Source organism: Cloeon dipterum, chromosome 4, assembly GCF_949628265.1.
Source record: "Cloeon dipterum chromosome 4, ieCloDipt1.1, whole genome shotgun sequence".
NCBI classification, from domain to species: Eukaryota; Metazoa; Arthropoda; class Insecta; order Ephemeroptera; family Baetidae; genus Cloeon; species Cloeon dipterum.
The window spans coordinates 4016631-4039072 of record NC_088789.1 but is presented as its reverse complement, the minus strand read 5'-3'; the positions used below and the strand labels follow the sequence as shown (position 1 = coordinate 4039072).

The 22442-nt window shown below is 38.5% G+C and overlaps 3 protein-coding genes across 5 annotated transcripts; all 3 read left to right on the top strand.

Annotated features, from left to right (window-relative positions):
• Window positions 1-161: 161 nt before the first annotated feature.
• Elp4 (Elongator complex protein 4) lies at window positions 162-2744 on the top strand. 2 transcript variants are annotated; one of them, XM_065488012.1, is made up of 8 exons: window positions 162-311; window positions 382-568; window positions 1163-1198; window positions 1288-1403; window positions 1464-1722; window positions 1777-2039; window positions 2100-2312; window positions 2372-2744. In XM_065488012.1, exons 2-8 carry the CDS (start codon window positions 445-447, stop codon window positions 2495-2497), a joined length of 1137 nt encoding a protein of 378 aa, XP_065344084.1. In that variant the 5' UTR covers window positions 162-311; window positions 382-444; the 3' UTR covers window positions 2498-2744. The 2 variants fall into 2 exon arrangements, with proteins under 2 accessions (XP_065344084.1, XP_065344083.1); XM_065488011.1 differs by having other exon boundaries at window positions 165-322.
• A 448-nt stretch (window positions 2745-3192) lies between these two features.
• Exd2 (Exonuclease 3'-5' domain-containing 2) lies at window positions 3193-6599 on the top strand. Its single transcript, XM_065488008.1, has 10 exons — window positions 3193-3341; window positions 3518-3783; window positions 4195-4360; window positions 4421-4654; window positions 4709-4857; window positions 4919-5104; window positions 5161-5381; window positions 5447-5616; window positions 5780-5943; window positions 6010-6599. The coding sequence occupies exons 2-10, from the start codon at window positions 3557-3559 to the stop codon at window positions 6182-6184; spliced, it is 1692 nt and encodes a 563-aa protein (XP_065344080.1). The 5' UTR covers window positions 3193-3341; window positions 3518-3556; the 3' UTR covers window positions 6185-6599.
• A 484-nt stretch (window positions 6600-7083) lies between these two features.
• Window positions 7084-11394, top strand: LOC135942080 (orphan steroid hormone receptor 2-like). 2 transcript variants are annotated; one of them, XM_065488010.1, is made up of 10 exons: window positions 7084-7263; window positions 7476-7744; window positions 7799-7978; window positions 8468-8665; window positions 9766-9905; window positions 9957-10177; window positions 10239-10407; window positions 10465-10573; window positions 10639-10905; window positions 10992-11394. In XM_065488010.1, the coding sequence occupies exons 2-10, from the start codon at window positions 7546-7548 to the stop codon at window positions 11105-11107; spliced, it is 1599 nt and encodes a 532-aa protein (XP_065344082.1). In that variant the 5' UTR covers window positions 7084-7263; window positions 7476-7545; the 3' UTR covers window positions 11108-11394. The 2 variants fall into 2 exon arrangements, with proteins under 2 accessions (XP_065344082.1, XP_065344081.1); XM_065488009.1 differs by having other exon boundaries at window positions 7085-7263; window positions 7799-8005.
• The last annotated feature ends 11048 nt before the right edge of the window (window positions 11395-22442 follow it).

Sequence of the window (22442 nt, the reverse complement as noted above, 5' to 3'; positions counted from 1 at the left end):
TTCACTATGTACCATACTTTGCGTAAATCATGGATTATTATATTTTTCGTATTTTCTGTCTTCTATTCTATTGTCTGACTCCCGACTCGACGATTATGTACATTTTACATTATGTATGTAGTTTGCCCGGTTTGCCGCTCGCCGGCAGCTAGCGCCAGTTGCCGCCAACACCAACGTAACGCAGTTGCGGTGCGGCCGCGGCGTGTTGCGGACCTTTAATTTGTAAACAAACAACAAAAACAGAACAGAGCAGGAACCTGGCCGGAACACAGTAACAAATAATATAAAAACGAGAGGAAGCGTAAAGAGCGGTAAGGTTTATGTATGTAAAAGGACAAGGAATGACTGCTGACATTTAATGATTGTACATTACATATGTAGATCTACACAATTGAACAACGTGCTAATGTGAACTCTGGATAACACCGAAGAAAAGTTACAATCATGTCTGCAGGTTTCAAAAAAAATATTCGCATCCGCGCCCCAAAAGTTCTGGGTACTAAGATATCTGTTGAAAACGCGCAGTTCCTAATTTCAACCGGTGCTCCAGATTTTGACCGTGTCATTGGTGAGTATGTTTCATATTTTGTCAAAAATTTGAATTAATCTTGGGCAAGATTCCCCTTTACACACAATGCACATACATACACATGTTGTGCAACTGGATGGCTACCACCAACCGTATGCGCCTGACATGATGTTGAGTAAAATTAATTAAATTATGTTGAGGGCTAATTAATTGTAAGACTTCTGGTCGCCCTCGACATCATGAATGTCTGGCGCATACCCAAAACAACATCAAAATAAATAATTATTAAGAATTAACGTTCGTGAAGGAGCAAAAAAATACGCATTAACATTTTGTGTTCGAAAAGGTGAATTACGTATGTATGTATATTATATTTCCTACAGCCACCTTCGTATTCACATTCAAAATGTGTTTAAATTAAATGTAGAAAAAATCTAATGTGTAGAATAAATTTGCACCACATATTATTCTAATTTGCCCTTTTTGACCAACTCACTCATCGGTGCGATGGGGCAATTAATTATTAACATTGATTCTTCCTATCAGACCGAGAATAGTTATTGTTAAAGTGAACGGAAAAGCGTGAGTAACCTATGTATAACTCCTAAAATGATTTTATTCGTTTCATTACAGGTGGTGGATTGGCAATAGGCACTCTTCTTTTAATAGGTGCGACAATATTTCATACATAAATCATATTATTACATTGAAAACACCGTATTATTATGTGTGTATATAATTAATTTAAATTCAAGCAGAAGAGGATGGAAGCAGAAGCTATTCAAATTTGCTTGCAAAACTGTATCTGGCGGAAGGTTTAGCTGTTGGCCACCCCCTATTTGTTGCATCTCTAGATGAAAGCCTGGATAAATTTGTAGGATTTTAAAAAAACACTGAAAAAAATTTGCTAAATAAAGACACATAATATTCATAGGTCTCAAATCTTCCCTCTGAGGTACAAATGGAGACAAAGGTAAAGGAATCTCCACAACCTCAGGAAAGCGAAGATCCTGATTTAAAAATTGCCTGGAGATACCAGCACTTGCCCACTGGAGCACCAGATGCCAGTTACAAACCAGCTGAATTCGGCCATCACTTTGATTTGAGCCGAACTGTGTCTACTGAACAGCTCGATGCTCACAAAATAACTAAATGGAGTGAAGTTGATTTGGAAAGGGAGGAATCTCCAGACGGTAAATTATCAATGCTATCCTGCGTGCTTAATAATAACTCAAAATTTCCCCTAGATAACCTGCCAGGGCAACTGAAGTCTTTATTAGCAAGCATCATAAAGGAATTGACTGACAATGACTGTTGGATTAAAAGCAGTGTTCCAGCAAATGAGCAACCGAAGCAGAGAACTGTCCTTCGTGTGTCACTTCTTTCTGTTGGATCCCCTCTTTGGAAAATGCAAGAAAAGCATTTACCAGCTTTTTTCTACGCCCTAAGATCCATTCTGCGATCATCCTGTGCTGTCTGCTTGGCCACAGTTCCAACGCAGAGTTTGGAAGTAATTCCTCTATCTTCTTGTTAAATTATTTTTTGTAAATATTTATTATTTCCTTTGCAGTCGCATGTGAAATCTCGATGCAGACACATCTGTGATTATTGCATTTGCCCATCCCCTGCGGTGCACATTGATGGCAAAGTCAACCCGCTGCTTTCTGGACACAACGGTGTTTTTAAAATTCACAAATTGCCCGTTATCAACTCGACTGCGCCTTTCAAACCAGAAACTCTTGATTTGGGCTTCAAAGTGCGAAGAAAGAAGTTTTGTATTGAGGTAAACCTTTGTGAACTTAAAGTTGTAGCGGCCAAATGTACAACTTTGCTTTCTTTTAGAAACTTCAACTGCCTCCTGAAGTTGCTGAGAGTGAGGAAAGGGAGCAAGACGATGTTGTCCAACCGAAGTATGCCATGGATTTCACTGGCTGTGGTTCTATGACCAGCAAGAAATTAGACTTTTGAGAGGAAGATTATTATTTGTTAGTTAAAATATATTTATGAATTTTGTAAACGCTAAAATTAAATTTTCTCAAGCTTCATTTTTAAATCATATTTTTTTTTTAAAGAAATATATTTATTTTGAAAGCTACAGAAGTCCAGCCAATTCCGGAGAATTAACGGCTGGTGCTTATTCTGCTACACAAGGCAGCATAATTTTAGTACATTAGTGTGCAAATTACATCAATAAATTATTTTTTAATGCAGTGTCGTCATTGAGAGTCCATTCTATTTTTAATAAGCCACTTTTTGATGTTTCGCTTCACAACACATTTGTCAGTTAAATTTTTAAGTTCACTTGGTAACATGTTCCAAAGTCTTGGCAAGATACATTCAGATGTTCGGTTAAAATATTTGTTCACATGCATTGGTTCCACAACTGGGGCAGAAAGCAATATTCGAGTATTATACTGGTGTGTTCTCTGAACACCAAAATCGCCATCAAAATATTTCACACCCAGTAATATGGTATCTGCTTTCAGTAGACCCACAAATATAATTATAATATAATATAATTCATTTAATGCAGCAGAAAACATCAATATGGAATTATGTCTGAAAGATTTTATAGGCTGAAATCTTATAAGATGAAATCATTACTTCAATGTGTATTCAATAGGTTATAAGTTTCATGAGTTGGTAGCCCTGGATATTTTTGTTATTTCTAGAATAAGCAATGGAACGCTAAAGCAATGGAAAAAGACATGATGTGCCGGAGATAACAAATGATTTCTAATTTTGTCAGTTTGAAAATTGATCTGTAGAAGCTTACATTACTTAGTTACGAACGCAACCTGAATCACAAGCGGTGAGTTCATAAAAATATAGCATAAACTGTTGTTACAGGATCAGTAGCTGAAATCGGCCACTGCTGGTTAAAGCCTTAAATAAGTTTTTCTTTTTCTCAGGGTTAAACAGTCTGATGTCAGAAAAATATTTATATAACATTATGAATAATTATTGTGTTATTTTGTTCTGTTACAGACTGCACAAAACGAAAGAGCAATATCCTTGGTGGTTATTATGAAATCGCCACCAGCTCTGCTTCCTGATTCACCTTCCTACAAACTTGCTCTTGTTACCACTTCAATAGTTGGATTCTCATTTTTCTACTTGCAACCTAAGCTGTTGAAAAGGATCTTCGACCCAGCGTTATGCTGGATCAGGACCAAAATCTTGTTAAAACCTTCTAAGATAATTATTGCGGAAACTCAAAAGGATTGTTCTTCTATTGTAAAAATAATTAAAAGGTAAAGTCTATGCTTTGGCCAGATCATTAATTTATTAAAATCATCTTAAGTTGTTACGCAACATTTTAAAGTTTTAAGCTTATGTGGTGAATCAATTGCAATTAGCATCCACCCCATGCCAAAATTTCGTTCATGCTAAGACAAAACAACAACTGATATCTTAAGTGGGCACTAATTTTGAGTCACAAAAAATATGTGAACGCTCATTTATTCTTAAGTGCTACAATTTAAATAAACTGTTAGTATATTTATCAAGCCACTAAAATTGCAGTAAGTGTTGTCAGCACTACTTTTTGATTTACTATAACAATCAAATTTAAGATAATAATTATGATTTATGAGTTTAGCTTTTTATCTACAAAAACTATAACTTAAGAAATTGTTCCCTAATTTTGTATTTTGTCAATTCAGAGAGTGCAAAGAACTTCGCTATGTAGGATTCGACTGTGAGTGGGTTCCAAACTTTGTAAAGGGCAGAAAAGGAAATCCTGTCGCACTGCTTCAGCTGGCCACTCCGAAAGGAACGTGTGCACTCATACGACTAAGCAAAATTGGATTTGTTCCTAAAGATTTGAAGGTTTTTCTATAGTTCAAAAGTTGGAACTCCATGTTAACTCTTCTGTTTGAAAATTCGCAGATTGTCCTGAAGGATTCAACGCTGCTTAAAGTTGGCGTTGCGTCGCACAGTGACGCAGTACTTATGCATCAAGACCACAATACTGATGTCAAAGGCTGCATAGACCTGAGAGTGTTATGTGAGTCAGAAAACGGACTGGCCAAGTTGGCTCATAGTGTGTTGGGAGTTAACCTGGAAAAGAATTCGCGCATATCGTGTTCAAATTGGGCAGCAAAAAGGTTGTCTGAGAATCAAGTAAGTATCTAATATTAAAGCCATTTCGAATCCCTGCATGCTGATGGTTTTCAGACTCGTTATGCTGCGCTAGACGCTTTAGTTGCCGTATTGATATTTTCTAAAGTAACTGGATTGTATTGCGAAAGAGTATTTCAACTGAAAAGGACTAGCAAATCGTGGAGCGACGTCTCATCTGAATGCAGTTCATTAGTGGATGCTGTGTATGTCAAAAGTGCATTTAATTTGAAACTACATTTTATGAGACTGTGATGACTTTTTTAGGCCTAAACGTCGTGGTAATATAAAGACGTCTGTAAAAAAGGATATCCACAGGCACACCACAATAATTCATCGAAAGCTTAGCACAAGGGCCATGCCTGCTGCAAAATACCCGGTGTATGACAACTGCATGCTGCTGGCTCCTGATGGGGAAATTTTGGCAGCCTGTCAGAGAAGCAAAGCTGAGTGGTGGGTTTAAATTTATATTGTTATCGCGTGATCGTTTTGAGATATCCAAACTGTAGGTATGTCAGCAGTGGGTTGGCAGAAGTTGTTGAAAATGTTGACAACCAAGCAACATTGACTGTGAGACTACTTTTTGAACCCAAGGTTCGAAGTGGAAAGGATGGAAGGAATTACTACGCGACCCTGAAACGAAACATTTGCGTTGTTTGTGGATCCGACAAGCAAGATAGCCTAGTTAAAAGGTGTATTGTGCCTAGAGAATACAAAATTCATTTCCCTGGTAAGGTTGTCACAATAGCCTCTGATGTACTGGTCTCATTTTCTTTCTTAACCATTTGATTGCAGACAGGGATAAAGACCACAAGTCGCACGACGTATTAGTTCTCTGTGTGCATTGCAATGTCGTGTTAGACTCTAAGCAATCAAATTTGAGGAAAAGTTTAGCTGAAATGTGCAACGCACCTATTGTTTCAAAGGGATACTCGCCATTCATTGATGATCCAAAACTGAATAAGGTATAGAGCACTTTAAGTTTTAAACTTTGAAATTTGTTTTACTAACACAGCCTCTTTTTCCTTGCGGAATCAAATTTAAAATCCTTCATGTCTATGACCATTATATACCACACAGTAAAGTTATTGCTTTGTTGTAATCGTTGCACACAATTTTTGTCTACAGGTTCGTTCAGCTGGCCGAGCGCTATCCAAACCTGCAGATCATGTTGCAAAAATTCCTCAACCAAAGATATTAGAGTTGAGGGGAATCATCGCCGAACACTTTCAAATACTAGAAACAGAGCTCACTGACCAGCACATCCTTGAAGCAAGGAATATTAACTCAAGGTTGGTCAATATTTCAAATTTTTTATTTTGAAAACCATATGTACTAACGCGTGTTAAATATTTCAGCCTGATTAATGGTGATTACAAGTCACATGGCAGTCAAGTTGTCAAATACTTTGAAGAACGTGAAGCAAAAGATGGAGGACTTTTTAAATTGGAAAAGGTGTGGAGATCGCATTTTCTGCAACAAATGAAACCTCAATTCATGCCTGAGCTTTGGTCAATTGATCATCAGCAGTAAATAATGATTGATGTACACCCGGCTTATAGATTGCTTTTTTAATCGTTGTTGCTCTAATTTTAAAATCATTATCTTATCTGCATCTTGCTCCTGAAATCATATCGATTAGGAATAATGTCATATATAATTTGGAAATTTCTGAGACCCTTAAAGAGAATACGATTCCCAATAACTGTTTGCTGTGGTTACAAGGGTGGTGGCCACTATCGGCTTTAGCAGCGTTTTCCCCTTTTATGTATTAAATTCAAGAGAATCTGGAGCAGCAGTATTAATTTTTTAGCGCATGAAACCTCGTGAGTTTTTTTATAAGATAAGTTTTTCTATTAAACCAGCTGTACCTGACTCGCCAATGGGACAATTTTTTACTATAGAACCAAAGAGTTAAATAAAAGAACAGTTGCAGTTATTTTAAAAAGTGTTGGTTATTATTTAATATGAATAGAAGATGGTACTTTTTGTTATTAATTTTATTCCATAATATCATGCTCGTGTTTTCTGATATATTCCCAGACTTTTGCGATTCTCGTAAGTGCATGCACAAAAGAACTAATATTGTTTTTAACAGGTTGTAATAGGAGTAAAGTTATTTACAATTAAATACATTTTTTCTGTGAAAAAATTTAAAAATAAGTTTGCTCTGGAGCCAACAGCAATTGCCCCATTTTGTGGATATTGCATATATATGAATTTATTCAACATATATATAGTTTCGAAATCATAGTTATGTCATCAAGAGCTGGATGGAAATTTCGAAAAGTGACGAAAAGGCTCTTCTATTTTCCCTATTTTCTGGCTCTTTCACAAGACCTGGATAATGTCGCGCCACTTTCCCCCACTTCTTCCAATCCGTACAACGTCACAATGACATCATGAATGCAGCAATGGCCGATCATGTCAAAGTTGCCACACTTTGTTTTTGCATGGGGGCACGTCTGTTACACGAAATAGGGAAGAAAATCTAAACGGCAACGTTGGAACGGCCATTAAACTCAAGTGAACACCATTCATAAACAAATATCAGCCGCATCACAAGTCGCAAATTTGCCGGAAAATGCAGTTTTGAGAAAAATCGCCACAAGGTCAGAATTTAAAATGAATCACCGAAAAGCTTATCTGTATATTCAGCCAAGATCTCCCCTCTTTTCGAAGTGCATCTTCAGGTGCACTTTCGTCCAAAACAGGTGCATGCTTCCATCACGAAATGCACCATCATTGCACCTTGTTTTTCTGGGTGTTATGTTATTCATACAGAGTGCTAATGCAATCGTTTGTTTCTAAATAACCTTTCTAGAGTGCTCGTTGTCCTGGAACAACTCCAGGGTCTGTCTGGTGACCCTTGACCTGGACGGGGCGTGTGACCGATGGTCAAGATGGACCCAAACGACAGCAGTTTGCCGCTGCACAACAATTACTCCGGGCTGATAATCGAGCGAATCCGCGAAGATGGTAGCAAAGTTGAAGCTTCTCTGCCCCATTTGAATCCTGTTGGTTCTGACAAGTCGAGGAACATGACGTGCATGGCACTTGAAGTCTGCGTTGTTTGCGGTGATAGAGCCTCTGGTAAAACTTTCCAAGTGCGAATTAAGGTCATCGTCACTGTGAACTCTTTTGCAGGTCGCCATTATGGAGCTATTAGCTGCGAAGGCTGCAAAGGCTTCTTCAAAAGGTCTATCCGAAAACAACTCGGGTACCAGTGTAGGGGTAGCAAAAATTGCGAAGTGACCAAACACCACCGCAATCGCTGTCAGTTTTGTCGTCTCCAAAAGTGCCTTGCTATGGGGATGAGAAGTGACTGTAAGGATCTCAAACACTTGCCTGGTGGTTTGTGTACAATTTATTTGCTTCTTGCTGTTCACCTGCTTTATGTAAATAATGAAAATTCAAGCACTAATTTGCGCTAACACACTATATACAATCTCTGCCCACTCTGGTGGCTGGTTATATGGATTATTTGTGATCACTGTCAAGCTCTGTAATGTGTCACTTAATCGTCTTTAACTGAGATAAGTGGAAATCTGTTCTACAACTGAATTACTGGAATTTCTGTATGTGTGATTTGTTGCAATCAGATGTCATGTCAAATGTTTTGTGTTGATCGAGAATAAACTTGAAAGTATTGTGTTGCTGAAAGGTGCACTCACACGTTACTCAGCTTAACAGTGACTCAATGAGTGTGCATGTTTTTCAATTTGTTGGTGGTCAGATGCACTGACTGAATTTACATACTGCAGGCAAATTCCGTACTTGTGCTATTCAAAATTGAACTAATAGAGTGTGTCGTAGCTGTTCAGCATGAACGAAAGCCAATCTCGGTTGTCAGAGAGCCAGGAAGTGGATCATCCTCCACTAGTACTTCTGCACTCCATCACGGGAACTCCGCATCAAGATCATTTGGGGGCCTTGATGTCCGAGCTCCTCCCGGAATAAGTTTTTCTGAATTGGGCCTTGTAGGCCAGCTGTTAGCAGGAGTTTCTGGAAAAAGTAAGAAATTTGGTGCATTTAAATTATACGCCTTGATGTTTAATTCTACTTTAGTGACTGATATTCCCTTTTTCGGTAAACAAAATCAAAGTTATTGCAACTACATTTTATCGTTAAAAACAAGAAATGGCTCTGACAGAATCACTTGTTGTTCTAGAAATTCCAACAACATTTTTACCATAGTCCTAATCTTCTACATTAGAGTGAACTTATAGTAATTACAACAAGTTCATCGGATTAATTAGCGACGAAGCTAAAGTATTTATTGGTGATTGATTGATGTCATCTACCCCGATTATTGTATTAATTCCCCCTTTTACCAATTTTAAATATTTCAATAATTACTATTTCGCAAAATAGCACCAAAAGTGATAGCAAGTGGCTCATGAGTAAGTTTTCATTACTCATTTAATTCCATAAAAGTTTCTTAATACTTGTTTTTGGTTTTCAATCCAGCTAAATCATATTTTAAAAATTTTGCGGCAAGTGATAAACTTACATAGATTTTTCATCAATATAACATTGCATAAATGTGGTATATAGAAGAGCAGAGTTGTTTGTGAGACAGTGACGCTTATTAATATTAGTTTTGCTGGATTTTTGCCTGCACAATTTTTATGAATATTGATTTCAACTGACATTTTCATTGGGAAAAGCCATTTCAAACTTAAAAACAGACCAAAAAAGATAATAATTATGTGCCTCAAAATCATCAACAAATTCTTCTGGCCATTATGGACATTATTTTGATGTCCTCATTGAAAGCAACATAATGCATCGTTTCAATGATTTTAACTTATTAAACCTGCTTAAAATTGGTTCAGTTTTGCTCATTTTCCTGTGAGGATTGGAAGCCCAGAATTAAAAAGTCGATTGCCCGAAGTTCACAGTCCTAATCGTCTCCAACGTAATGCTACTCTTAGGTTATAATCCAAAAGATTCACTGGTAGGGAGATAAGTGCGATGCAACGAAATCTTTTTTAATTCTAGTAGGAGAATAGTCACTGATTTTTGGTGTGACCCAGCTTTTATCAATTTGTTTGTTTTTCCTTTTAATGTCACAAAGGACTTATTTACTGAACAGTATCATTTGTTGCCAGGTTATGATGGGAATAGCCAAAGCTATTCACCAGCTGCAAGTGGCGACGAAGAAGCGTCAGTTAGTAGTTCAGGTGACTATAACGAGTCACATCACCCAACCCCTGACCTCATATCTCAAGCATTAGAAAATATGGTCAAGGTAAAGCAGTAGGATTCCCTCCATGACCAAACCTAAGCGTATCTTCCACAGACCTTGCGGCAAAATGATTCGTTGGACGTGTCCATGGAATGTATTGACCAATCATCGTGCGAGGAGCCTTTGATAACGGAGGAGAATGTTCCGTTTAATTTGCAAACACCCACTCTACTGCCGCAATATTTCAACGCCCACTACTGCTGTGAGAGTGCTTCAAGACTGCTCTTCTTATCCCTTCACTGGGCAAGGAACATATCCGTGTTCCGCATGCAAAGGTGACAAACCCAATTTTTACAATTATGAGTGAATTATTAGCTAGCAACTTTAACGTTTCAGCTCAGAGGCTCAAATAGACCTTGTTAAAAGTTGTTGGGGCGAACTTTTTGCCCTTGGACTTGCTCAGTGCTCTGGAGTGCTAGCACTTCCTGATATTTTCTCATACATTGTGCAGAACCTCCAGAGCTCACTTGTACAGGATAGTTACTCTGCTCAAAAAGTCAAAGAGGTAAGCAGCAGCAGATCAGCCGGATTTAAACAACAATGCAATATTCTCTTTGACTAGATCGCGGATCATATCAGCAAGCTCCACATATTTGTGAATACAATGCAAAAGTTGAACGTCACAGATAAGGAATATGCATATTTAAAGACTATTTCGCTCCTTAATCCAGGTATACAATATTTTTCATGCTTGGGAAAGGGATTTGAGTTAACCAATGACTGAATTTCGTTTCAGACATTCCTGGATTCCAGAGTGCAAACATTGTATCGCAGCATCAATTGAGGGTGATGAGAGAATTCCAGAGCTATCTCAAATCTCAATGCCCCGCGTCAGGAGAGTTGAGATTTAGTCAGCTGATTCTGAGAGCAGCTTCACTGAAAAAGTTACATTCTCAAGTCCTTGAAGAAATTTTCTTTGCCAGGCTGATTGGAAGTGTTCAAATCGATAGCGTAGTCCCATACATTTTGAGAATGGAAAACAACGTCAACAATGGCCAGTTGGGTAAATAATTTGTCAAACTGAAATTCCATCCATCTAGCAAAATATGGATTTGAGAAATAAGATCAATTATAAATTATTATTTTCAGAAAATCACAATGCAGATGAAGCATCATCAGATTGTAAAATCAAAACGGAAGCAGTTGATTTAGACGAGGATGAAAATATATGCGAAGAAGAGGAGGACCTAGTCGATTCAGACTAGTGCTGCTTTTACTAGCTTGTAAATCAGCCTGTGCCTTCTCACTGCTCTAGGATCAACACTCACTCTCTGCTCTGTGATTTAATAGTGCCCTGTTCAAATCACTGGACTCGCTCGATCGACAACTGATATTTTTAAAAGCGGACCTAAAACTTTCTTTTTAAGTGTTTTTAAAATGACGATTGAGCTTATGTACTTAAAATGTGTATAATAGAGTAATTAATACTGTTTTTGTCCAAATACTTCCATTAGATATTTTTGGGGTTGGAATAAACTAGATCTTTAATGAAAGCAAGACAATTTCTTTCCCTGCCCTCTTCTACACTCTTATGAAGTAGTCATTTTTCTTCAACGAATAGAGATTGAATACATACTGGCTTTTTTCATCTTGGTGTCAAACACATTGGTAGTGCAGATGCAGAGAGGTTATAAAAATCATTTATGGAATTTGAGGTGACTTAACAGTCTTCTTTAGTCTCTGCTAGGCATAATTTGTAATGAGTTTTAATTTGTTGGTCTGCTAAAGAGCAATGATATATAGAAAAATCAAACTTAACCTAGCTCTTGGCTCGCATTGTTAAGTGCATGCTTTACTTGCACTTGCAATGTGAGAATTGGAGTGGTGTTTTGGGGTCGAATGTGGGCTGATTTTCGTCTTCATTTGATTCTCTTTCTGCAATGACGATTCCATTCAGAATTGGGAGGATTGCCAAAGTATTCTGACTTCTGACTCGACATCTTGCTGGTTTGCACCTCTCCAGTATGCGTTAATGAATTTCATGGGCTGATTGTCAAGCGTTTCGATAAAAAGACCTCTGTGCGGGGGTAGTAACACGATCCATTAATCACTAAATTACCAAATGATGCTAATTGTTAAAATAGGTGTCTCGTGTCTAATAACTTAAACGAGAAAAATAATTGAAAATCATTCTTCGTTATATTGCATTGATCAAAATATCTTTAAGGCAGACAACTTCTTGTACTTTGCTGTTTTTACCCGTTTTGCGGAGTCTGCAATGAAGAGCCAAAAATATTCTGCCGTTTTGTAAAGTTAATATATATTTATAGTTTATTAATAATTTCGTTGCTTCTTGAGAACAAATTTTCACTTTTAAAGTTTGCTGCGTAATGGAAATTGAATAATAGACTTTCTATCCTCGTTGGAATCCGAGTTATTTAATTAAACTCTACCAGTTTTCGTCTTGTGGAGTCGGCTGAGGCATATTTTACTCGTGAAATAGCGCGGACTGGATTCGCCGAAACTGATTGCGTTTAATTAAATAACACTGAATTTCAACGAGGATGAAGTCTATCATCTTGTTATTCAATTTCCACTATTTCATTGCTTTTTCAAACACATGCATGTCTCGTTTGCCACGAAACATGCAACGAGGTTACTATTAGTTCTGTACAGACAATGGAGCTAATAAGCAGGCAGTACAAAATTGAAAATAGTTTTTGGCTGCAACGAACCAATTCTTTGGAATAAGAGTTTATAGTGTTTTAATTCTGACCAAAAACCCCTATTTAATTAACGCCGCTATTAATCGATAACATTTCAAAAATCGGGGAAATGGTTGAATTGCTATTTTCTCAGAAAAGACCCTGAATGAGCTATCACAGCAAACAAGCATTAATTCAATAATTATTTGCGGCGAAAATAAAATAATTAAAAAAGCAAATACGTGTATTCTGAATGGCTCGCATGTACCTGCCAAAGCCCCATGTGCGCAAAAAATTGGTTATTCTCACTGCCGCAATGAGTGCCACCTAAAAAAGGAAAAATGTAATTTTGGTGGAGCAGATTTCGTTATATACAATCGAGGGATTATACCGATGTGATATGGAGCCAATTTAAGAGAGATATTTTGCATGAAATTTGCATGTTCCGAGTGCGCGCGCGGGCCCTGTGTGTGAGTGATTGCCTGAGACCATTATTATTACCGGGTATGCACACCACACATTGGTATTCACGCGGCGAATATTGTAGGCTGGGGAGGCTTCATGATGCTCATAAAATATTCCACATGCACGACACACCATCCACACCAAAGGGAAATTCAAGAAAATAATGCAAATGCCAGGGAGCGCGCGCCGGCCGCCGAGCCGCGCTGCCTGGTGGTGACATCACATGCCTACCAACCCTTCCCTTCCCTCTCTTATCTATCTTAATATTGCTGTCTATGCGATTTTTTCTTCCAATATATTTCATTCATCTGTGTTGGGAATATCAATGCGGTCCGCTAAACACGATTGCAACGAACGCCAGCCAGGAAATATAAGACGAGGAAACCAATTTCCAACTGATTTTAGTTCAATTGTTATCAAACTGGTGGTTTTCTAGGGCAGAAAATCCGCTGGCCCACTACCCCGGGGGTGGGGAGGGCAGTGAGGGCACCCTGAAGGATTTGGCTCTGGCTAAGAATAAGGACCGCTTTAGACTTAGGGCCATCAGTTTTTCTTCGTTTTTGGAAACGCTCCATTATAATTGTATCGGATATTATTAGAAAGGCAGAATTTCTTCTTCTTTAAAATAACTTTTTATTAAAAATAATGGATGTTATTTTTTAACAGATGAATTTCTGTGAGAATAGGTTAAATCACAATGAGTGCGAGTGGCGGGATTGGAAAGGTTTCGTCTTTTGTATCTTCTGCTAAGGAATAAAGCCGGACATTTTCACGATCCAGAATTCACCTCAAATAATACGTACTGGTTATGAATTTAGTTTTTTGGAGGTATAAGGTAAAGTACTGCTGATGAGGCTTACACAGAGCTGAAACAGTCTCGGCATAGTAACAGATGAACGTGTGTTATAACATTTTTCCTCTAAAACATACACTAACAGCTAACCATCCTGAAATAATCCAAACAGATTTTAGCCATTTTTATTTTATTTAAATTATTGAAATATAATCGATCCAGATGTTTATGTATTTAAAATAATTAACTTAAAAACCAAACTTCTGCCACTTATATAAGAGGCAGACTATTCGATTCGATCGCAAAGTATGTCCTCTGCATGATTTTACGCACCGCCTCCCTCGCTTCTATATAAATGAAAATTCCCTTTAAATGAAAAGCCGACATACACTCAACAACGTCACAAATCTTTTTTCGAGTTTTAAAATGAAAATTCTGCGTTCAATTTTTAATTTTGGAAGTTCAAGGGTCCAGTAGGGGCCCCACCAACAAATTTCCCATTGGGTTTCCAAGAATCTGCTGCTCTCTTCACTAAATTATGCAAAAATTGTATTCTCACTATTTCAACAGTGTTCAGGCTGCGGAATATTATTTCAAACTAATTCCGTATGCACTGCACAGCGCATGATTTCGAGAGAGCAACAAATTGCTTCACCAATAGTAAGTAAATTTCTGTCAAGACGCACGTCCAAGATAAAGCGATGCCATAAAAGGCGAACGCGTAATGGCTAATCTTCATCTGCACTCGGTCAAATTGGCGTTAGAAGCCACCTCTAGATAGCTTTGCACGCCGCTTTCCTTGAATGAGCATGGAGAGTGTATATAATAGCGCAGTGACGATGACTCAACGCGCAGTAGTAAAAGCAATGCAATTGAAACGTTATTGTTGTTTATTCGCGCCGCGCGCATTTTATTTGGAGGCGCACATACACTCCAGAGGGTGGTTGTGATTACACAATTCCAAATTGCGCGCGAGGGGATGCGGCTCTTAATAATGGGGCCAAACTCGAAGCTTCTTTCTTCCTTTCTTTCGCCTTTTGTGCGGGGGTGAATCACTGACCCTGCCCGCCACCCCCAAAATATTGCACAAACAGCAAAACTACCCCTAGAAGACTGCGCTCTCCTCGTCGGTAAAGTGCGTGCGTTATTTATACATTTAATATGGGGCACGACGCTGCACTTTTTGTGTGGGTTTTTGGTCATTTTTCATTTGGACGCAACAGGACACAAGTGCATTTTTCATCAGTAATTCCCCGCCGCTGTGGGCTTTGCTGATAAATTCGTCTGCTGGATGTTCTGCGTTTGCTGAATTAAATTCGGTGGTGGTGGGCGTCTAGGCTGTGGCGAGCTTATATATACGCTAACAAATTTGGTGACAAATCTAATGTTGCTGCTAAATGAAGGCTTTGCACATTCCGGTGGCTGGCTGAAACATTTTTTTATTCTTGCAAATGAAAGGGATGATATGAATTAAAAAATGGTTAATATTTTAAGGATTTTTAGTTAAATAAAAATAGATTTTAAAACTATGAGGGCCTTCTCAAAACAACGTGCTTTTGATAAATTTGGTGGAGTAAAAGTTAATTATTAAAGGAGTTTAACGAAAGGCGGCTAATTTCAAAAATTAAAACGGATGAAACAACTTTTATTCGATTCATTTTAAATTCAGCTCATATTTACGCCTTTTGTTTTTCTCATATTATTCAAAGTCTGAAAAAATCAATACTATCAATTAAAAAATCTGCGTTTTGATTGCTTTCCCCTGCGCTTCTCTTATCATCATACACCCTGCACATCAAACAAGCGATATCATAAGTTAATTAACTGGGTGTGTGCTGACTTGAGAGATGTTGCACACACATCCGATATGATCGTCTTCCTGGAGATGACTCTTCTTCACGCAATATAATAAAATAATATTCCAAATAGATGCGAGTGGGATTGAACAATATATAGGGGGATTGCAATAAAACGTGTATTCACGGACGTGTGCCAAAATGTAGGCCCCGTGGAAAGAGTAAAGAGATGGAGAGCGTGCGGTGTACGCAGGAAAGAATGGACGTGGACAAATGTTCTTGGAGATCACTTTGCTCATGTCGCAGCTGATGGATTGTCCCTATTACAAACTACGATCGCGGAGGGGGTCTGTGTGTATTTCGAAAACATTTCCTCTGACAAAACCACACAGGACCATATATGTTCAGTTTATTTATTATGACTACTTTGACAAACTCTATTACGTGATAGAAAAATGGATATTCTTACTTATTTTCGTGTTAATGGTAATGACCACAACTTAGGCTCGTAAACTTTCTCATTTTTGGGTTCATTAAAGACGAACTTATCTGACAGTTTCGCTTTTGACCTTTGGAGGTCACTTGGGTTAACGCGGCGGACATCGACAGCAAAAAGGCTTGTATCGTTGCTTAATAATTACATTGTACTCAGATTAAAAATTAATTTCTATTAACGTCAATGATTATCAGCGAGAAAAATGTTTGTGAACAAAGTTCTCGAACAGCCGCTTTTTTCGCACAATAAAATTGAGAGATATTGTTAAAATTTGAGAAGATTTAGGAATTTAAGCTGAAACAGAAAAATCTAAACAAGAAAAGTTTCATGGATTAGAAATTAGAATATTTTGGAAACTTCGCTAAAAAGATTGCAGTTTTTCCGGAGCAGCGTGGTCTCATGCGAAAAGAGGCCATTCTGCACTTATTTAATCCGGCCAATCAATATAATATAGCGGGCCATGGCTATTTGGTATTTCATTTGTGGCTCTTACCTGCTTGAGAATGCACCAGGGCACTACAATGTTGACACAAGGTCCCAATTGACCAAGCAAACAAACTGACTGGCTTTTTTCCCGTCTGCAGCAGCACCGGCAGGATCGGGGAAAAATGGTGGTGGCTGCGGCGGAGGCACACGAGATTCAATCTATCGGCTCTCTTGTTGGCTCTGTTTGCTCGCCACATAAAAGCGGGCTGCGCTATTAATTGGAAATGAGCTCCATCGTCTTTTTTTGCCGAGCACACGAGAGATTGGGTCGGCTAAGATTGTCACCCACCCCCCTGCGCTGCACTGCTTGTAAAATCCGCAAGGACCCGATCCCAATTCAATCTGCTCTCCGCTTTCTTGACCCACAACGCAATTCTTCGATAATTATATTTTATTTTTTAATATCGCTGCCAGACGAGGCCGCTGTGCTGCTCTCTTTTTGCCCTCTTCTCTATTTATTACTGCTGGTGACGGATCGGAATTGAATTGTGTGGGAGTGGTTGGTGCATTTCGCGAAGCGGCGTCTCGCGCGATGCCCGTTGATTGCTAATTTCCGCCTGCTGTGCATTCACACAAAGGGCTCAGGGCGTCCTTTTAATATATCGCTTGACTTCCAATCTTGATATCGAGAGTACTGCACCACGCCGCGCTTTATTTGCCGCAGCGGTGATTGAAAATTTTGAATTGATTTTCCATGAATATGGTTAGATCGCGACAACTAGAGGTACCGACACAACGCGCTTTGTCCCACCACAGCTTTTATTATAATTGAAGTGCTGAATAAAAATCAGTCGGTACAGAGTTTTCCGATTTCAGGTTTTGATGAGTGATGGTAATTGATTTCCACGCCTTGTCTGAGAGAAAATTGTAATGAATGAATGAAATGTGATAGACTTTTTGTTTGTGCTTTGTGACTACGTTGCACACCTTGGTGTTGGTTAATTATTTAGGTGGTTCAAATTTCAAGATAATCTCCGTACGACGTTTGGAAATTTGAAGCTTGTTGTGGAAGCAAATGTTTTATAAACTAAAAAGAAAAAAATGTATTTAACAGTGTTAATTCCATGGGTGCACAAGCTATTTTACAAACATAGCCTGATCACTGATCACGTTGCAGTTTTATACTTCATTTGACTAATTAAATAGCTAATAAATCATTCATTATTAATAAATTTGAATGCTTGGGGTGTATGAGAGAAGCAGAAGAGCAATCGGTGTCTGCTTGCCTTAATTTATTTTCAGTTCACACGCCAACCAAGCAGTGGGTATCTGACATGCTGAGCGGAATTCATATTAAATTATTTGTTTTCACAGCAGTTGTTGACTCTGCAGACAAACAGCTAGCTCGCTTCCTTACTTCTTCTTTTGATGCTACGCGAAGAAGCAGACCGCAGAACGTGATTCGCTGCATTTCCAATATTTTCACTTTGCCCCAATAAATTATTCCCTTTGCCAATCTCTCTCCGCTATGCCGGTGCTGCGACGCCGTCGCTTGGGAGTGTGACGTGAAAACAAAGACCTGCAATCCAAGAACTTGAACGATCACGTGCATCATTTTGCCAGCAGAAATGCAGCCCGCGGCTTCGGAAATCGCCATGATTTACAGCTGATTTTATCGCAGCTGGCACTCTACCAAAGGACATTTTTTCAGCAATTTCGGGAAAAGACAATTGTCTGCTCTGTGGAATTAGCTTGGATGCAAGGAACAGGAATTGTCAGCCTTTATCCTTCATGACTGAATTATCAATTTTTTTATGATTTATGCCTGCCAAATAAGTCAAAGTCTTCATAAGTAAAAGAAAATATAAATTAAATTTACTTTTTAGTGTCGTTCGGTGAGTTCATATATAAGTCATAAATTTTGGGGAAGATGCGCAAACTATTGATGTAAAAATAATTCTTAGGATGCCTTAAAATAAGATTTTGTTATTATTATTCATTTATTGAACACCATCGGCGTACGACTTAATTATTGCACTGATTGTTTCTTATAGCAGGCAGCTTGGGACAATTTTAAAGGTTTTTTGATACAGTCAAGTATATGATACATGCTAATAAGCGCCGAAGAATCACAATAGATAATAGATACATTTACAATTTAAAGTAACTCCCAGATGAAAACATTAATAAGAACAGACGAGTAAATTAAAGGAAATTCTTGTTAATAGCTTTAATCTTTACAATATATGTATTTGTCCAATCAAATTTAGACATATCAGGGGTTTCATAACATTCGGGGTCAATGGGTTATCGTTTCTTAGTCAATTTAAAATAAGATTTTGTGCAAAATGAGTATATTCGTAATTGAAACCCTCATATTTCGTGTCTGCAACCTTTGCAATCAAAACGATACCTGAGTTGCGACTACCTGCTCACCTACAACAGCTTCGGAGTCTGATTTCTTTTGTCACCGGTATCTTCCCCATCATCTAACAGCATCTTAATCTATCCTAATCTATATTAGTTTGCCCCCTGAACGCCCCAGGATTGCCGAGACGACACCCAATCCGCGGATCTGCCAAAGAAAAGGTCGATCTTTCCTTAATCTCCTTTATGCGTTTGATAGTCCTTTTTTTCATTTTTACATTTCCTGAAAAGGAAAAGGCATTATAAGCACATTTTTAAAAATTAGATATGACAAATAACGCTGGCATTGCCCCATTGCTAGGATCAAATAATCAAATGAATTCTTTTAATTAAATCAGCATACAAGTCATGAAATTAGTATACCTTTTCAATCAAACGTTATTCAGTCAACAGGTTTTATTTTAGAGGAATGAATGTGACTCATTTTGAGAGAAAATTGCAATTTTTTTATAGTTTGGTCAATATAAAAACGAGTGCGGAGCCAAACTTAAGGTTTCAACTTCTTTGATTTCCTCTCTCGTGCAATAAGTGTTTGCACTGTTATTTGGTATCAGCTTGGAAAGGAAGCTCTGATCCATTCATTTAACGAACGTGATTGCAAAAAATAACAAGAGTTGTGATCCATTGGAAGAGAGACTGAAGCGTCCTTTCGTATCAGACAAGCGTATCGTGTTCCTGGCTGCGCGCCGTGATATATTAATAATAATAGTAATCTCGGAGACAACGTCTTTGATATATATGATATATGGGGATAATTTATTGCACGAAGCAAGCAAGTGCAGCGCGAGCGTCTGTGAGCAAAAGCAGGCAACCGCTGCAGCCGCTCCAGACCTCCGGCTTGCTATGCGGACAAAGCTGTTTTGCATTTGGCAATAAGTGCGCAAAAGTGCATCTCCCGCGCGCGTCTTGGCTGCTTTTTTGCTGCCGCCTCGAGTCTGCGAGAAGGAGAGAGAAAGAGAGAGAGAGAGAGAGAGAGAGAGAGAGAGAGAGAGAGAGAGAGAGAGAGAGCTGGCCGAGTGCGATGTCAATGTGTGTAATGTGATAATATTCCGTGCATGCCTTGCGACCTACATACAGGTCATTTTATTGTGACCTCAAAATTCTGCGTTGCCCGCCGCGTCGACCTGGCCGGCGCTGGATTCTGAAAAGGAAAGCATTCATGCCGTTTGCTTTGCTGCGCATACTGCTCGAGAAATTCTAACCTAGAATGCTAATTTGCACGCCTAAAACGTAAACCTCTCTTGTGGAGAGGAAAAATGCCCTTGGCCATTATGAGGAAGCCGCAAACTAGTTTATGCAGCTTGGAAAAAAAGACAGTAAGTCACAAAGAGCCACTAAAAGCAAAGGTTGACTTTGCCAGGAATTCTTCTATAAAATTATATTTTGTAAAAAAAGCACTTTTCAATCAGATTCTGTAGAGTTCCTCTCTCGTAACGTGTCGTAGCGCAAAGTAAAATATTAGAAGAAAAATGTTATGCACAACTAAATAAAAAATTTCATACTGGCGTCCTCGGGTACCCTTTTACACCATTGAAAAAGCAAATTGCGATTTCCTCGAACACGTATGGCAGGAGGAAAATGCAATAATATTCCCCACGCTGGTGCATAAAGTGACGACTGTCATACGCATGCACTCCGGAATGTCATTATCAACACAATAACAACTATGACACTTCCCTCTGGCGAACGTGTTGCATCAGGAAAACCAGCGAGCATTACATCATTCCAAGAGCAAATAAATTTATATGCACACGCAGCACTTTTCATCTTCACAGGGCGCTTCATTAGGGCATTTCCCAGAATTCTAAAGGAGGTGACTGAGGCTGACGATTCACGCTAGATAGGGCCGTGATAATATTAGTTTTTTATTTGCACCATGGACCAAATCAGCGTAAGTGTGTTTTTCTTCTTTGGGTCCAACAAAAATCTCTAAGGATTTTACAATTCTGAAAAGCATATTTCATAGTTGATAAATGCTGCAATATGATTTCTTTGAAATTGAATTTAAGCAATTTTTTTAATCCATTAACTCATTGAATTAATTTCTAAAATGTCCAATTTAATTAAAAAATTTATAGTCAATTTTTGATGTTTACGCTTTTTATACTTGAAACCATCAATTTAACACGTCCCCCTGGCATTCACTCCGCGTCCAGCGGAAAACGAATAATGCTCACACATCTGTCGGGGCCAACTGGCCCTTTTTTAGTATGGACTGCGCAGAGCATTTCTCGTGAATGATGGTACTTTGTTACAAAATCAGTTAAGGAGGCTGTAGCGTGATGGTGGCGATGAAAGATGAGAGGTGCACCACGATTAGTTAACCCGCGCGACCCGTCATGATTGATACAGAAATTTATGCTCGTTCTTTCGTGCTCGCAGAGAATGAAATTTCTTGCCGCAGAGCTCAAGTGACCTCAAGTTTGGTGAACTGCTTTTATTGTTAGCATTATTATTTGTCTTATTGTCAACGGCCGGATTCTCCATTCAATTAATGCAAAGAATTCGAGACTCTGAGTGCGCTCGAGAAGGATCTTTTATTTTCGGGCCTCTGCGCGCGCTGTATTGCTTTTTGTCGACTCTTTCAGACTTTACGGTCGTAATTGAGGAAATTGGATTGGCCTGACATTATGGATCGTAAAATTGCGAAGCTGCTTCTTCAGCTGCGGGAGTCAATAGGCTCCACTTTTTTTTAATTTTTCTCGTCTTTTATTGCAATAAAGTTGGACGAGTGAGGCATTTTTGTGGAGTAAGTTCTTTTTGTTTCTATGGCTTGCGACTCTTCAGATTTCAAAGCGTAAAAAAGCGTTTTGTTATCTCAGAGGTGGAGGAAATAAATAAATAAACTTTGAAAACAGTAGACAATCAATTGTGTAGAATGCTGAGAATGTTGTACCCTTGAAGTAAGTTATTACGTAGAAATCACACCATTTGCCTAACATCATTGAAACTGACATAAACATTTAAATGGAGTTGTTAAACTCGTCAGATAAGCTTCTTTCTGCTACTCTGCGCGTATTCGCTCTCAGCATGACTAATGTTAGAAGCAGCTCCAACTCATCGCAGTTGCTGGATAATTGAATTGCAAAATTACACCTGCAGTTGTCAGATCTCGATAGATGGTGCATACGAACACACACACACACACACAAATGCCAACAATGTGTGTGTACAGATATAATTATTACACTTGTGCATGCTCCGAGACTGTGGGGAAGCGCGCGAATATATAATTGAGCTTTGAAGCTGCACGCGCGACGGCGGCAATAATTCCGCTCTGAGCACTCAGACCGGCGTTATACTATTTGTGTGTTGGTATTATGAATTATTAAATAATATCGGATATTGCTGTAGCTTGATTCACTTTGAGAATTGTGCCCTGTCGTCAGTTGTTTCTCACAAAACCAGGTGATGAGTATTTTCATGAGTCTATTATTGATGCTTGCGTTATTACGGCGGCCTTGCATTCCAACCAAACACTCAATCAAGATG

What these genes read in the sequence shown, in the direction of transcription:
- Elp4 (XM_065488012.1), top strand. Translation starts at nt 445, where the DNA reads ATGTCTGCAGGTTTCAAAAAAAATATTCGCATCCGCGCCCCAAAAGTT. An exon ending in ATGAAAGCCTGGATAAATTT is followed by an intron (nt 1,404 to 1,463) that starts GTAGGATTTTAA and finishes TAATATTCATAG; the next exon opens with GTCTCAAATCTTCCCTCTGA. An exon ending in TTCCAACGCAGAGTTTGGAA is followed by an intron (nt 2,040 to 2,099) that starts GTAATTCCTCTA and finishes TTTCCTTTGCAG; the next exon opens with TCGCATGTGAAATCTCGATG.
- Exd2 (XM_065488008.1), top strand. Translation starts at nt 3,557, where the DNA reads ATGAAATCGCCACCAGCTCTGCTTCCTGATTCACCTTCCTACAAACTT. An exon ending in TTGTTCCTAAAGATTTGAAG is followed by an intron (nt 4,361 to 4,420) that starts GTTTTTCTATAG and finishes GAAAATTCGCAG; the next exon opens with ATTGTCCTGAAGGATTCAAC. An exon ending in CAGAGAAGCAAAGCTGAGTG is followed by an intron (nt 5,105 to 5,160) that starts GTGGGTTTAAAT and finishes TCCAAACTGTAG; the next exon opens with GTATGTCAGCAGTGGGTTGG.
- LOC135942080 (XM_065488009.1), top strand. Translation starts at nt 7,546, where the DNA reads ATGGTCAAGATGGACCCAAACGACAGCAGTTTGCCGCTGCACAACAAT. An exon ending in TTGCGGTGATAGAGCCTCTG is followed by an intron (nt 7,745 to 7,798) that starts GTAAAACTTTCC and finishes ACTCTTTTGCAG; the next exon opens with GTCGCCATTATGGAGCTATT. An exon ending in TCCGTGTTCCGCATGCAAAG is followed by an intron (nt 10,178 to 10,238) that starts GTGACAAACCCA and finishes TTAACGTTTCAG; the next exon opens with CTCAGAGGCTCAAATAGACC.